We start from the raw sequence: 17,052 nt of genomic DNA on the forward strand, positions 1-17,052 counted from the left end.
CAGGCATCAACGTCAAGCATCCGAGTTTAGCGGGCTCAGTCTGAAATGTACATGAGTTATCTGAATGGCAATAAAAAATGTCTCCAAACATTGAAATTACAGTAGAGGTGACTATGGTCAGCGGGGAGAGGGGTCGGTCAGTGGGGTCGGGTGTGGGAGAGGGCGAAGAAGGTAAGATGTAGGTTTTGGGGCAGCTTGCACTTTCTGTACCTATGAGAGAATTTTTGACACCTGCTGCCTGTGCTCCACTTAACCCCATTTTTTCAGTCATGGGTGGGGGAGGGGTGTTTGCAATAAACATGCCTATGCAGCGTTTTCTTATGCAGGCCCTTTCATCCCCAGGCTGCACTTAAAGGTTTTAGCTCACTGTGTATGAGCACATCGATTGTGATATGTTTGTTGGTGCATGACAGCAGGGATGGGCGGGGAATCCTGCACTCTACTGAGACACATTCTTTCTAGTCCCATTTTAGTGCTGGGTCCTGGAAATATCCCAACAGTCTGGAGGAATGGCCATGGGGGCAAAGGATTAATCCACTGTTGGCATTTGAACTACCTTTGAATAATATTTGGAAACAAAGCCCTTGAATTGGGGCGCAAGGGCTGGGATGTTCAAGCACTTGCATTAGGCGCGCCTTACTCGTTATTCTAGGACAGTAATTGTAGTTTTAGTTTATAAAGCCAGGCCTATACGAACCAGAATGCAATGTGGTGAAAAGAGCTGGTTTAGCATCTCTGTCTGACGTGGCCTCATTTGAGACGAGTCCGATTCACTAAGCCAAAAAAAAGGTGTAATTATGACTTACGCCAAAAAATGCTGTAGCGTATGCCAAAATAACTTACACCAATTCACTAATGGGGTTTACACCTTTTTAATAGGATGCCAGTTATCTTAGTGAATCGGGTGGTTTTCCACCTCTGCAGTTACACAGAGGATCTTGCTCTGTGTAACCTTTAGCGGAACTTACCTGAAATGGGTGTGTCAAGTGGTTGCGGCCTAACGCTTGGAGGGGGAGGGGAGGGGGGGGTCAGTGGTTTGTGTAGGTGTGCCTGATAACTACACTCTCAAGGTGTAGTTTTGCTGAAACTCACTAAACTTTTCAACTGCTGCAAAAATATCTCCTGCGTCATAATTTACACCTGCAAAATCATGGAGAAAATGTTATTTGAAGTGCGAAAGTTAAAATATGTCAAGGTGGAAGTTAGTGGGATGGACGGAGAGAGTGTAGAAGTGTGTGAGGAAAATATGAGTTTGCGTGAGAAAAACGGAATTGAGAATTGCAGTGCCTCAAGTGGTCTTCCACGCTCACTTGCAATGGTGCGCTTTCTGCCTCCAGAAGTCTAGACAGCCTGTTTTGTGGTGTAAGTGTGTTTTCTCAGTGAATCAGGCAGAGAGTGTAAGTTCCGCCTGATTGCAGTATTTCACTTAGTGAATACCGAATTAGTGCAGAATGTACACTTTACCTGGGCAAGCTTTTTTTGGGTGTAAGTTACACAAAAAATGTGTACCTAATGAATCAGGGCCAGGTGTCTTTAAACCTCTCAATGGGTTATAAATGTGGGATAGTTACCCACTCTTAGTCATTGTTTGATGCAGGCATGTAGTTTGTTGTCATGGATGCTATACAAACAATCAAGAGGCAGCATACCTTTAATGATAAGCCATGACTCATAGTTCAACCGACTAATAGTATCCACTCAGCCAGGGGAAGGGTGCTTTTAACTTAAACAGACAACGCCCCCAGTCCAGCTTCAAATAATGTGTTGTCAAAGACGGTCTGTTTAACAGGACAGATGTCGCCCAGAGGCACAGAGTACAGGGCAAGAAAACAGGCAACTTCCCAATTATGTCTTTGGCAACAGGGGCAGGATCATTCATTTATTTATTTATTTGGTTGCATTTTTAGAGCGCTCACACAGCCCGTGGGCATCAAGGTGCTGTTACAGGAGTTTTTTTTCTCTTAGTTGCGTATTTATAACGCACTTAAATACCCAGAGGTTTTTAAGCACGGACCCGGGGATCGAACCTGTGTTGCTCATATTCAGGTTAAGGGAATTTCTACCCCATTGTGAAAATAAAAAGTTGGCACCCAGGAACACGCAGCTCAATTTCTAAATAACTGCTGTCAGCAAAACAGAAGCATTTAATTTGAACTGAGCACTTTAAAAAGCCAGTGACATCTTTAAAAGTATGCTCTGAGAGGACAAGGGAGGGGGGACAAAAATAATATTTTATTTTTCATATAGAGCTTTAAAGTGCTTTACATAGGGCATATTTACATACATTACTATTATTTATTTATGTATATAGCGCGCAGGTAGCCCAGGGGCATTGTGGTGCTGTTACTTGCAGAAACTTAGTTACAGGGGGTACAGGATTGGTAGCAGTCGTTGGCACATTATGATTGCTACAAACAGATTAGTCATTACAGCTCATGCATCTTTGGTTATTGCAGTACAGTTTATTGGCAAACATGGTGCTGCGAGAGACCTTATGTGAAGAGGATGGTTTTCATAGCTTTCTGGAAGGCAGTGAGGGAGGGCTCGCCTCGGATTGTGGGAGGTAGGGCATTCCAGTGTGATGGTGCGAGATAAGGGAAGCTGGATCCTCCGGCTCTGGATCTTTTTACTAGTGGCACACAGAGCATGTTGGTATATGGTGACCTGGTTGGCCTTGTGGAGGAGACGGGGTGGATTCTTTGTGAGAGGTAGACCGGGGCGGTGAGGTGGATGCACTTGAGGGCCAGTGTCAAAGCTTTGAAGACGATTCTTTCCCTTATTGGTAGCCAGTGGGCTAGTTTTCTGGCCCCAGAGATGTGTTCTCTTTTCGTGATACCTTGGGCAGCGCGGAGGGCATTGTTCTGTATGATTTGTAGCCTTTCCAGGTTTTTGTTGGAAGTTCCTAGGAAGAGTACATTGCAGTAATCTAGCCTGGAGCCGGTGATTGCTCTGGCTATGTTTGTGCAATTCTCTTTGGAGAGGAAGGGTCTGACTGCGTTGATCAGATTAACCTATTGAAATTAGTACTCAGTTATCAACCTTGGAAGGATGAAAGGCTGAGTTGGCCTTACCAGGATTTGAACCTGTGACCTGACAATCAAGCGCAGATCCCAGCAACAAGTGATTAACCCGCTGAGCCATCTTACCGGTTTATGGCAAGAGTTTTGTGTCGGTACTTCCACAAAAGAAATAAACCCAGATTCAAGAAATCAGCTGGTGGCTTTTGCTTTAAGGAATGTGTTTCACTTTGAAAATGCCCTTCTTGTTGTTTCATATTTAATTGTAAGCAGCGCATTAACCAAACAACCGTGTGGGGGGAGCCCGCTTGTCAAGTAGATGGCCCCCACCATAATGATATTCATGGCCCATCTATTGCTGTGGTGTCTGCTTCAGGCCAGAAGAAAGGAAAGCTAAGCAAACAAAGGGATTGTTAAAAAGAAGTGGTCGAAGTCGACGGGAACGGTTGGGAGCGCTGCTCCTTTACATTTTGAAATTACATTTTACTGTTCCTATTCTTTTATTTTAAAAAGAAATTGTTCCGGAATGGTTTCATTTAAAAAATAAATAAATAAATAAAAAATTGTAGGAAGAAGTTGAAATGTGCACTTCAGTGCAGTGCACTGAACGTTCCCTTAAACAGCAGGCACATGTGTTTGGGGGTCTGTATTGGATGTGGGAGGGGGTGTGGCGAGGGGTTTGAGGGGAGCGGGGGCAGGACAATAGGGAACATGGTTCCACTACTTATTTTCGTACACTTCGACCACTGTTAAAAAGTTATTGCCGGCTGGTCAAAGGAGCAGCTTTAAGGCTACTGAAGTATCCTTAGCTGCAGGTGGAGGGGCAGAGCACCAATTAGGGAGGGCCATTGCCACACTTTGCCCCTCTCTGGGGACACCTAGGTGCCCTAGCCAGCCATTGTTCCTCCATCCTTTCTTTCTGTAGATCCCTACTATCCACCCTCCAGCATCTTGCTAATGTGGCCTTGGTGGTACCTTGTGTGGCGAGTGTCCCTGCCTGACACGAGCCTAGGAGCAGCATGCTCAATAAGAACCTCCGCCCAATGCACACCTATTTCTTTGCTTTATTGTGATTTATAAAGAGAAAGAGCCGCATGGAATGTGCTCTGCTTCAGGGCGCTTGCTACTCATAGAGACAAAAAAAGAAATAGACACATCCGGTGAAGGCCGAAGAGGCAGTGGATGTGCGCAGGCAGCAAGAAGCAGCCTAAGAATTCATACAGCGAGCCAGACAGAAGGACCCGTATGACAGTAGTAAGAAACAAAATATAGTACAAGGAGTCCTTTATGGCAGCATGTGCTATAGACACCCCTACATAATGCACGCCTAAAAGCGCCATGTGCAATAGGATCCCCCACCTTAAGCATTCCTAAGAATGGCACGTGCAGCATGTGCTCCCTGCGACGGGTTGCCCTCTGCAAGGGCAGCAGAGCCTGAGCTGTCTTGATATGTAATGACATAAAGTGATGGGGAAATTCTGTTACTGAAAGGGTGGTTTGGCAATCGGACGCCCCTTTTCAAAATGCTCCGTGCCAAAACCATAGTGCAAATGTGTGCCTTGCTGTAATCTGTCTACTGTCATCAACAGGGCCAGCTCTACAGAGGCACAAAGCAGGTACAAAGGTCACCTGTGTATCACTAGCAGCAGCTGGGACACACAGTGCCTGCAGGCAGAGGTCTGCACCTGTGATCTAAATGGAAATGATTGTGGAAAATAGACTCTGGTGGCGTGTAATTCTGTAAATATAAGCCACGCCTGGTATGGCATGGTAACTACTGGAATCATACAGTTATAAAGACACAGCAATTTGATGTCGCGCCAGTGTATACTAAGTGAGCAGGGCCTTACTGTGATGGGACTGATATATATTGGAATCTGTTTCCACATTTTCCATGTGGAATAATAGTCTGGCTGCTGCCCTTTTGATTCACCAGCAGGAAGGGTACCACCTCCCCCCAGGGCATAGATACTTCCCAGAGGAAGTCTCCTAGGAACAGTGCTTTAGAGGCAGCACTGACATAACAAATCCAGCCTCAAACCACAGTGATGATCACCAGAGTTTCTTTGAAATCAGCAAGCATGGGAAGGGCGGGATTATAGTGGCCAAAGAGGGGCAGTAGGCCTGGAGAAGGGTCCCATCATCTTGCTTTTTGTCAGCAAGGTGCTGTGGGTGTGATGTCAAAAGGCAAAGGGCACCTGTTACAACAACATGGATTTGACCCCTTACAATCCTCTGTTGCAAATTCCCTTCAAAAAGAGAGGGGTGCCCCCTCATTCTTAAATTCTTCTTTGGACCCTCAATAGAAGAATAAGGAAATGTCTTTGGAGCTCCGATGGGACTGCAGCCCATTCCAAAGTCCTCTGCCGTACAGGTGAAGGCAGAAGGCGTCGAAGGCAGAGGAGAGCCCTAACCATCCCCAGGGAACATTGGCATTGACTGCTGCTGGACCAAGACGCCTCTGCTGGCTGCAATGGAACCAGGCTCCTGCTCACTGGAGATGAAGGATCCCCTGCTGGTGCTAGCAAAGCTCCCTGGAGTTGCAGTGCATTCCAGAAGGGCTCACATTATCCTTGGAGAACTTGGATTGGGCCTCCCAGTAATGCAGAAGTTAAAGGAAAGCTCTGGGCACGGATTCCCTCATTGAACTGCTTGGGAGCTGCACTGACTGGGACATCACCTGTCTGTCAAAACCTTATTCATGCCACGTACCGTTGCTTCTTGGACTACACTGCCTATTGGACCCAATCGAACAGCTCACCAATCTGACACTGAATCACTCTCTAAGGTAGCTCCTAGAAGCCTAGCTCGACAATGTCGAGCGTCAAATACAAGAATACGGCACTCTGAAGATTTCCTGTCCAGTTGGTCCATTTTTGTGACCATATTGACTTTTAAGCCCCTCTCGCTACCTGTTTCATCCAAGAGCAATAAACTTTGACATTGTTGCCCAATCCGGTTGCCGGAACATGCTTTCTCGTCTATCTAGACTGCCCTTAGACTGTGCTTTCTCTTACAAGGGTCTGTTTTAATTGTGTTTTATGGTTAGTTGTTTGCATCATGATGTTCAATTAAAAGTTTACTTTTTGATAGAACTTTGAATGCACATTCTTTTATTTTTAAGTCTTGTACTTTTGCTGTTTGGGTTGCTACTGTTATCAGTTCATAAACCACCTGAACTCGGTATAACGTTTGTTCATCAACGTATCATTTTTTCGACGTATCTTTTTACAAATGTTTATTTCTCGAAAAAACGCGTAGAAAAATATATGGGGCTGTGGGAAAGGCATATATAAGGGGTGGCCGGTAGGGAATAGTGCAAAATTAATAGAGGAGTGAGGGCTAGGGGGCGAACCCCCCCCCAAAAATAAAAAAACACATTTTCAATTAGTTTTTTTGAGAAAAAAGGTTCGGGAAAAAAACCATCGAAAAAAAGACTGCCGATGAATGAACATAGAACCCTGACCACATAGCTCGACCTTGGCCTGCACTACCACGCAAGGTGAAGGAATGATACCCTTCAGGCCTTGCCTAATTCACCTTTATAATTGGGATCCCTTCTGGGTTAATACCCTGGGGCCGAGCAGACGGATTAGCCACTGCTCATCCCTGTACTCCTGCCAGGCAGTAGTCATTCCGCTACAATGCTACCCAGGGCAATATCTGTGGTGATGAAGTAATGGGATGTAAGGTGGTCTTACAGAGCACCCTTCTGGGAAACGCTCATCCAGCTTTCGATATTTGGGTTTTGTCCGTGGTTGTTGCAAGTGAAATTGTGCTCAGCTTGAGTGCTCATGTTTCAGGGGATGAGTAACTACAAGAGGTCTTCATTCATGTGGTCTGTACATAGACAGCTCCTCCAGGGACATGAACTGAAGAGATTGCAGCCCAACCCGTCCTTCGCTGCAATCAAACAGGATCCTGATATGAGAATCATAAGGGAGTAAGCAATGCACGCTGGATTGCCATGACCCTGAGGAGGCATAATACTCACCCTTAGGTAAGCAGCCTCCCTTCTGCAGACGTCGTTTACTACCATGCCCTGGTAAACCTTATCCCTCTGCCCCTGGAATGTGGTGGCCAGGTGAGTTCGCACCCATGCAGTGGGTCCTTTGTGCATATCCGTCTCTTCTTGGCATGCCCCAGTCCAGATGTGCCTATGCCATTTACCCAAGTACCCTCCTGCTAGGTCAGCAGTAGTCACAGAAGACTGTCCTTACAGGTTGTCCTAGACAGTAATAGCCCAAAACTCAGCCCAGGCGATGAGAGATGGGGCATCAAACAGCGGATCAAGTGGCTTTGCCAACAGGCCGGCAGTTGCGACGTAGCTGGAGTGGACGCTCCACCAGTGGCTGGCCACCTTGAGAGCACAGGAAAGCATCCCAAAACTAGGAATGAGGTCTGGGGGACAGAGGACTTGGGGCCTCATTACACGGTATGCGGTAAGGGTTTACCGGTAAGGGTACCGTAAACCCTTACCGCCTTACTACGAGGTCCCTTTGCCGGACCCGACCTCAACGGCTGGTTTTACCAGCCATCAAGGAACGGGTCCGCAAAGAGACCTTGGTGCTAATTACGGTACCGCAATTTGCGTTACCGTAATTACCTCCTTCCCTATTCCCATTGAGCCTATGGGGCAAAAATGGGAATGGGGAAGTGCCTCGGTGAATGGGGAATTACCGGCCCCGCTCACCTTGGAGTAGGCCGGTAATTCCGCCATCCACCAAGGCGGACACGGTAAAATACCGGCGGCAACCATGGTGCTAATAGCGCCATGGTTACCACATACCGTGTAATGAGGCCCTTGGTCTTAGTCCCCAGCTGTAGACATTCTTGTAGCCTTTGCAAAGACATCTCTCAGAAGCTCTTCAATAAAGACAGAGGCGAGGGCGCTTTGGTTTTATCCACACACACCCCCTTGATACTTTGGTATGACTTTTCACTGTTGGTGAGTGCTATTGGCCATCGCTCGGCTTGATCACTTTGAGAGCATGTCAATTACAGTGCATCACACTGGCGAGTCTCTGCTTGCCTTCCATAGCCCCATTTAAATGTGCACTGCTTTTAGATCAGAGTACTCCGAACTATTGATGTAAAGCAGCAGGGAAGTTGAGGGGGAGGCTCAGGAATCTTCGGTTGGTTTGTGACCTGACAGTCACGACGAATGGAACAAGCATTGGCAATGCCAACAGTTTGTGTAGACATGGGTAAGGCACTGCTGTAATATTAACTGGCTATCGATGGCAGCAAGTCCAAAGTGGTGCGAGTACACGAGCATCTAATAGTGGCGCCTGGCAAATGCCTAATACCTATATGATATGACCCAGAGGTTTCTAAGCACGGACCCGGGGATCGAACCTGTGGTGCTCAGGGTCGTCTTGCTTCTAAGGCTGAGCTATCCTCCTGAAACAAAACCAAAACCGTTGGCACTGCCAATGCTTGTTTTTGTTCAGTGAAGGACACGCATCATGCTTATAAATAGAGTGGCTGAAGCCAGACCTGGCAAAGACATTTCTATTACACTTGTAGCATGTTTACAACTCCAGTTAAGTAATCAACTCTCCCAAGACTGCTTTGAAAAAACACTGGCAGGCATTTTGAGTGCAACGTTAGATGGTAACATAAGACTTGATTAAAGCAAGCTCAAAGAGTTCACATGAAGCGATGTTTTGGGCAGGGAGAGGCAGGAACTTGGTGGGAATGGCCACAGAGATTGCCATGGCCATGGGCAGTCAATGGGTGGGCAAATAATCAAACAACACCCGCAAGCTGTGTGTCCCTCCTCATATGCCATTTCACCCTATCTGTACCCTCATGTAAGAGTTACGGCTTCTAGGCTTGGGCAACACCAGAGCTGGGCTTGGAAGACGACAAGAGAATGACAAATCTCTCACCTCAGCATACTTCAACAATCATTAACATGACAGCCCGGCAGCACCAGCAAACAGTGACAAAGGACAGAAGCCTGCCGAGACATCAATAGACTCCTCCAACCTCTGGTGGTCTTCAAAATATGGGGCTCGCTCCTCTGAGGGGGTGGGGGGTGCTGGCACCCACAGCGTGAAGCACCACCTAAACCTTTTAGGCTTATCTGCATTAAATCTGAGGTTCCATGGACGTTCCCTCCACCGAATGGGCACAATATAAATAAGCACAGCCTGAAAGAAAGTTTCTGGCTTTGTTTATTTCTCGGTTACTGAAGTCGACAGCAGAGTTCCCTTAAAGGGGCAAGCTGTGACAACTGTGGCTGTTACACAGAGAGCATAAAAACCGAAGGGAGCGAACAACTGGAAAGGGGGTGGGAGGAGGGGAAAGAGCAGAGTAGGATAAAAGTGAAGGGACAGAGGCACCTTAAATCAATCAGCAGCACGTACAGAGCTGAAGGGAGAAACGGAACCAAAAGGGTGAAACATGACAGCCACATACATGTAAGGGGCGAGGGAGATTGAGACAGAGGGAAAGAGCGACAGGAAGAGAGGTCAAGGGATACAGAGAGCCAGACTAAGAAAGGAGTGAGAGAGACAGCGAGAGACAGATGGAACTGAAAAGGTGGGAAATGGAGAATGATAGAGGAGATTTGATGAGTATGAGCGAGCACAAGGCAAGAGAATGCGAGTGTGAGGGAAGCAAGAGATTGAATGAGTGAAGGGAGGCGAGAGGGTGAGATAGAGGCGAAGGGAAAGAGAGAGAACGAGGCATACAGCAGGACAGATAGCTAGAGAGGGAGTGAGAGAGCGGGAAAGAGATAGTGAGAGACAGACACAAAGCTATAGAATCTACCCATGTGGTATAGAACTGGGTCATACAGTCCAGGCTTTTGAGTACTGGGAGTTTGTCTTGCTGAGAAGGAAGGGTGACTTACTCATGGATGGCACAGGGCTCCTTCAGACCCTATCCCTGTGGCAGTACTAAAGGAAAGCCTTCCTGAAGTGATCACCTGGGTCAGCGCTGGAATTAATCACTCCTGTCAAAGTGGGACTATTCCCTACGAGTTAAAACAGGACATTGTCCTCCCACTTCTTAAAAAAAAAAAAAAAAAAAAAAACTCATTTGACCCTCTGACAAACTACCGACCTATCTCCCTTCTTCTTTTCTTCATGAAACTCTTAGAATCTCTGGTGGTACCTCTTCTCTCTTCTTTTCTGTAAAGATCGACTGGTCTTGATCCCTTCCAGGCAGGGTTCCGGCCTGGCAAGGGCACAGAGAGTGTCCTGGTGTCAGTGCTTGATGATTTGGCCATGCTGGTGGATAAAGGTGGACTGGGCGCCCTGATATTGCTTGACCTATCGGCAGCATTTGACACCGTTGACCACTCCATCCTGCTGTCTCGCCGAGCACTGGCTGGCCTCTCTGGCAAGTCCTGGCCTGGTTCGCCTTGTTCCTGTCAGATCTAGGTCAGTCGTTGTCTCTCCCACCTTTTCTCTCGGCTCCTCACTCTCTCTCCTGTGGTATCCCGCAGGATTCCGTCCAGTCCCCAATACTGTTTAACATCTATGTCCAGCCACAAGTTGCTCTCATCTGCTCTCATGACTTCTGGTGCTACCCCTACGCGGATGACACCCAGATCTTTGTCCATCTAGATCTCGACCAGACTGATGTGTCGTCGTGGCGGTGGGGGTCCTTGGAGGCGGTGAAGGGCTGGATGGACAGCAACTCACTGAAGCTGAACAGGGACAAGGTAAAGGTTCTAGTGGTGGGCTCCTCTTCCTACACCTCCCCCTAGGTGCCTTCCTTTTGGCTACTTGCACTGGGAGCCTTTCCTATCCCAGTATCGGTGGTCAAGAATCTAGGTGTATGTCTTTTTTCTTCACTTTCTATGGTCTCACAGGTAGGTGCAGTGTGCAAAACGGGTTTCTATTCCCTGAATGTGCTCCGCAAGATCCTACCCTTTCTACCAGTGGCACTTCGTCCCCATGTGGTCTCCTGCCTAATTACCAGTTGCAATGATTACTGGAAGGCCCTCTATTTTGCCCAGCCTAAGGGCCTCATTCATCGGCTGCAGCGCCTTCAGAATATTTCGGCGAGGGGGCTGCTCCCTCGCCATTTGTGCCCATATTAGTCCTGTCGTCTGCTCTCTGCACTGGCTCCCGGTGGCGGGAAGGATTATATTAAAATCCCTCTGTTTGGTCCACCGGGCTTACTATGGCCCAGGAGCGGAATTTTTACAGCACACATTTCTGTGATATACCCCGAGTGGGACCCTTCGATCAGGTGTGGCCAACCTTGTGATCATTCTAAAATTCTAGCGGTCTCAGGTAGGGGGCCGGGCCTTCTCAGCCGCAGCCAGAAAGGTCTGGAATGATCTCCCTGCCGCTCTTTGGAGCGTCGAGAATCATCTCTCCTTTCAGCACTCACTGAAAACTCTCTTATTCTAGACCGTTTGGCTCCCTGATTGCTCTGCTACTGACCTAGCGCCGAGATGTCTATGGGTGTACGTGAGCTCTATAAATGATGTTAACATAGCATAACATCTTCAGTGCTGTGGAGAAGGGGGGGTAAAAGAAACAAAGTACAAAATTGGAGGTGAAAATAGAGCGGAGCAAATGGAGAAGAAAGGAGAGATTAAAAGGGAGTGAAAATGAAAGAACACGAGAGAGAGTAAGAAAGAGAATGTGAGAGAGGACGATCCAAGCGACTGAGCCAAAGAAGGATTGAGTGAAGGGGCGGAATGGAAGTGAGAGAGAACCACGAGACTGCATGAGAGGGAGAGCAAAGAGGACTGTAGGCATAAAGGGAAGAAACTAAACAAAATGTAAAGTCAGGATGGACGGAAAAAAAGTGAGACGGAAGGAACAGGAAGGAGTGACAAAGACAAAGGACAATAAATAGGAAGGGAATGAAGGAGAACGTTGATCAAGAATGCAAGAGGGAGTAAAAGAACACAAAAGGGAGTGTGGAAGAGTGAGCAAGAGTACAGACCAGACATCCGAAAGAGGGAGGGAGAGAGGGAAGGGTGACAGAGCAGAGGAGGGAGTGTGAAGAATTTAGAGAGTGCAAAGAGAGCAGAGGAAGGCGAGTGATGAGAGAGAATAGAAGGCAGTGCAAATTAAGAATCCAAAACGAAAAAGACATATGTTATGAGCAAGCCTGTTCCATGCTGTGTAAATTCCATCCTCCGTGATCAGGCTTTGGACCTTTTTTACATTGGAAACATAGGCTCCTTCCCATCCACCTGCAATGAATCAATCAGAGACAAATGGTTCGATGAGCTGGCTTCAACCCCTCTTCAGTCCTCCTGCCGCAGAAGCACACTATTCAGTTCTCGTGCTGATGTCCTCCGAGCAAACCAAATGTCCTCTTGACCCCAACAGGGCATCCATGGCTGGCCTCTCCGTTGAGACTAAATAGGTTTAGTGGTATGCATTAGACTGGGAGAAGGTGGCATCTTGGCATGCCGTCACCCACAGCCAACCCCTTAGTAAGGTGCCAGCTAACCCCATGACCAGGGTTGAGTTTGGGGGGGGGGTCATCTGTAGAAATGTTTCTTCAAGGGGTGGTTGGCATAAATAAGTTTTAAGACCACTGCCACTGCCCTGTGATGCAGCTAAAGGCTTAACTGCTGGGCTCAGCTGTTATATGGCCCACACCTCTAATGATCAACGCCAATAGCCTCTGAATTGGGATGAAAGATGCATCGATTGGGACAAAGGAAGGTGAAATAGCTATTCAGCTTCCTGGGCTCAAAGGAACGGGGCTGGCAAAAGTGCAAGGGCTTTAATGGTCCTCATTCACTACCAGCTTTCAAAACTGCCACCCAGCCCCCCCAAAGGTTGAGTCTGGCTCCACCCCTGCTTATAGGTGCCATACACCTATAACCCAAACTAATCACAGCAAATTCCATCCCCTGGCCCCATCCTATTGCAACCTTTGCTGTCCGTGGCACAAGCTTTGGCATAGTGCAGGCCTTACCTTTTCACAGCGGCCACCTTTGTGGTTTTTTCGCGCAATCGGTGGTATCTGCTTGTGTCCTGTGCTTTGAAAGGGGGTGCAGCCATGCTTGCTAAGCCCAAAGCTCCATCTCTGCACCCGTCGAATCAGGTGCTTTGGCATTTCGGAAACGATGGCAGCATTGCCCGGTGCCACTGTGCTTCGCCTGCTTGCTGCCAGCCCCGACCTGGAGTCGAGGAGGCAACTCACATATGTGTACTTGCTTGACAGCACTGAAAGTGAATAAGAACCTGCAGAGTTGACCGTGTCTTCACTTGCTGGCGTGAATTATGGGCTCAGACGTTAATATCGATTATATAGTGACACCTAGTGGCTATGGCTTGCATTGGAAATTTCAAATTCGCATCTAATGCTCAAAATGGCTTCCAGACTAACATGCCATAATGCAGGCGAGATTCCCTGGTGTTGCAGGTGCAGGAGACTTCCATTTTAGATGCATTACCAACAGATGTTGATCCGGATGTTCTGGACATTTTTCTGAGACGCAAGATTCTTTGCGCACATTTTTATAGTCAAAATAAAACTGTTTTACCATGAATGATCTTCAGGAGACAAAGAAAATGACAAGAAGAACATTCTCACCAGGGAACCCTGTTACACATTACCAGTCAGTTTAGTTAACTTCCAATGGACTGTTGGGGATGTTGGGCACTGCACACAGTAGCGCAGCTGCAGTAGTTTTTAAAATCTTTGCATCTGTTTTTTGGTTTCGTTATATGCAAAACTATTGAGTGAAGAACAGAGAACAAATCAAGGATGGGAATAGCAAGCAATCATGGCAGCACTCAGGCATAGGCTATGATTCAATATTGCATGTACAAATCAGGTGGAGAGACTCATGATATCATGAAGTTTTTGGTTGGGGTGCGGGTTGATATTTCCCTGTGGCATGGGTCTACAATCTTCGGCTCTCCAGATGTTGTGGACTATGATCCCATAACCCTTCATGATTGACTGTGCTAGCTAGGGCTGAGGGGAGGGGAGTGTAGTGCAAAACATCCGAAGAGCCACAGGTTGCATGCATCTGATCTACAGTTATCACTGCATGCCAAGCTTGCGGGCACTTTCAGCAAAGGCTGGGGATTGAAGTAGCATACAATCTAAACTTTCGCCATCAGGCTAGGGCAGGTGTGCACTGGTTCTCAGAAAGTGCGAATGTGTACTGTTGTGAGGACATTTATGCTTTTAGCTCATATTTGGTTGCAATGCTTTTGTTAACCGCAGATCTCTTTTTCTGTAGCATACCGAAGCAAAGGAAGAACGTCATCAGCTGTGTCACTGTGCACGACTCTCCTAACTCCAACACCTCCAGCAACACCAGCCCGCAGACCACGCAACAGCGCCAGCCCGCCGCGCAACACAGTGACAGTAAAGTCTCTGTGGAGTCCCACAGCATTGGGAACCCTCGCACCATCATTGTACCACCACTGAAGACTCAGCCCAGTGAGGTGCTAGTGGAGTGTGATAGACTTCTTCCAGGTAACGATTCTAATATTCTGGCTTGCTGCTGCCAGTTGAACTATGCAAATCCTTGTAATCCATCCCCCACTGCTGCAGCCAGGTACACTATATTGGTCTCCAGGATTCCGCCTCACTGCTTCCAGGTAAAATATACACCTTACCATGGTTCCTTCTCTCTGTTTCCATGATTACTATATACATATCTCCAATGTCACTCCAACTCTGGAAGATATATGGTTGCTCCTCACTGCTGCTGTCAGGTAAACTATACATACATCCTTATGGTTCCTTCACACTGTTGCCATGGATACTACATATATCTGCATCATCACTCGATACTGCTGCCAGGTATACTATATATATCCCTTTTGTCATCCCTCACTGCTGCTGCCAGGTAAACTACATACATCGGTATGGTACCCCTACACTGATGTCAGGCACACACAATACATCCCCATGCCTCCCCCACCTCACCACCTCACTGCTGCCACATATACTAAACAACCTATATCACCCTTCCTCACTGCTTCCAGACATACTATACACATCCCTTTGATCCACCTTAGTGGTGCCGGGTATACTATGGACATCCACACTGCCAGGTAAACTATCCACCTCTCAATGGTACCGCATCACTGCTGGCAGGAATACTATAACCATTGCCCTGGTCCCTCCTCACTGCTGCTGCCAGGTAAACTAACCACATCCCAATGGTACCGCATCACTGCTGGCAGGAATACTATATACCCATTGCCCTGGTCCCCCCTCACTGCTGCTGCCAGGTAAACTGTACACATCTCAATGGTACCGCATCATTGCTGGCAGGAATACTATACCTATTGCCCTGGTCCCTCCTCACTGCTGCTGCCAGGTAAACTATCCACCTCTCAATGGTATCGCATCACTGCTGGCAGGAATACTATACCCATTGCCCTGGTCCCCCCCTCACTGCTGCTGCCAGGTAAACTATCCACCTCTCAATGGTACCGCATCACTGCTGGCAGGAATACTATACCCATTGCCCTGGTCCCCCCCTCACTGCTGCTGCCAGGTAAACTATCCACCTCTCAATGGTACCGCATCACTGCTGGCAGGAATACTATACCCATTGCCCTGGTTCCCCCTCACTGCTGCTGCCAGGTAAACTATCCACCTCTCAATGGTACCGCATCACTGCTGGCAGGAATACTATACCCATTGCCCTGGTCCCCCCTCACTGCTGCTGCCAGGTAAACTAACCACATCCCAATGGTACCGCATCATTGCTGGCAGGAATACTATACCCATTGCCCTGGTCCCTCCTCACTGTTGCTGCCAGGTAAACTATCCACCTCTCAATGGTATCGCATCACTGCTGGCAGGAATACTATATACCCATTGCCCTGGTCCCCCCTCACTGCTGCTGCCAGGTAAACTATCCACCTCTCAATGGTACCGCATCACTGCTGGCAGGAATACTATACACATTGCCCTGGTCCCGCCTCACTGCTGCTGCCAAGTGAACTATACACATCTCAATGGTACCGCATCGCTGCTGGCAGGAATACTATACCTATTGCCCTGGTCCCCCCTCACTGCTGCTGCCAGGTAAATTATCCACCTCTCAATGGTACTGCATCGCTGCTGGCAGGAATACTATACCCATTGCCCTGGTCCCTCCTCACTGCTGCTGCCAGGTAAACTGTACACATCTCAATGGTACCGCATCATTGCTGGCAGGAATACTATACCTATTGCCCTGGTCCCTCCTCACTGCTGCTGCCAGGTAAACTATCCACCTCTCAATGGTACCGCATCGCTGCTGGCAGGAATACTATACCCACTACCCTGGTCCCTCCTCACTGCTGCTGCCAGGTAAACTATCCACCTCTCAATGGTACTGCATCGCTGCTGGCAGGAATACTATACCCATTGCCCTGGTCCCTCCTCACTGCTGCTGCCAGGTAAACTGTACACATCTCGATGGTACCGCATCATTGCTGGCAGGAATACTATACCTATTGCCCTGGTCCCTCCTCACTGCTGCTGCCAGGTAAACTATCCACCTCTCAATGGTACCGCATCGCTGCTGGCAGGAATACTATACCCACTACCCTGGTCCCTCCTCACTGCTGCTGCCAGGTAAACTATCCACCTCTCAATGGTACTGCTTCACTGCTGGCAAGAATACTATACCTATTGCCCTGGTCCCTCCTCACTGCTGCTGCCAGGTAAACTATCCACCTCTCAATGGTACCGCATCGCTGCTGGCAGGAATACTATACCCACTACCCTGGTCCCTCCTCACTGCTGCTGCCAGGTAAACTATCCACCTCTCAATGGTACTGCATCACTGCTGGCAAGAATACTATAACTATTGCTCTGGTCCCTCCTGACTGCTGCTGCCAGGGTAACTGTATATCTGGCAATTGTGCCCCCTCATTGCTGCCAAGTACTATACCAATCCATATGGTTCCTCCTTACTGCTGTCAGGCATACTATACTCCTCCCTTTGGTGCCGCCGAGTTATTGCCAGGCAATCTATTTGCATGCCCATGGTCCCAACTCAGTGCCGCTGCCAGATACATTCTAAAGATTCCTATTGTCCCTCTGCACTGCTGCCAGGAATACATTACACTCCCCCATG

At 48.0% G+C, this 17,052-nt stretch overlaps 1 protein-coding gene across 5 annotated transcripts in view; it reads left to right on the forward strand.

Annotated features, from left to right (window-relative positions):
- The window catches only part of HIPK2 (homeodomain interacting protein kinase 2), a 668,258-nt gene that overhangs the window by 595,510 nt on the left and 55,696 nt on the right, over positions 1–17,052 (forward strand). For all 5 annotated transcript variants that reach the window (XM_069628730.1, XM_069628733.1, XM_069628732.1 and 2 more), the window contains exon 14: positions 14,206–14,444. In XM_069628730.1, coding sequence (XP_069484831.1) covers positions 14,206–14,444 — 239 coding nt within the window. The remainder of the gene's footprint in view (positions 1–14,205; positions 14,445–17,052) is intronic.

The sequence above is a fragment of the Ambystoma mexicanum genome, chromosome 12 (genome assembly GCF_040938575.1).
Source record: "Ambystoma mexicanum isolate Mex_15411 chromosome 12, UKY_AmexF1_1, whole genome shotgun sequence".
In the NCBI taxonomy this organism is placed as follows: domain Eukaryota; kingdom Metazoa; phylum Chordata; class Amphibia; order Caudata; family Ambystomatidae; genus Ambystoma; species Ambystoma mexicanum.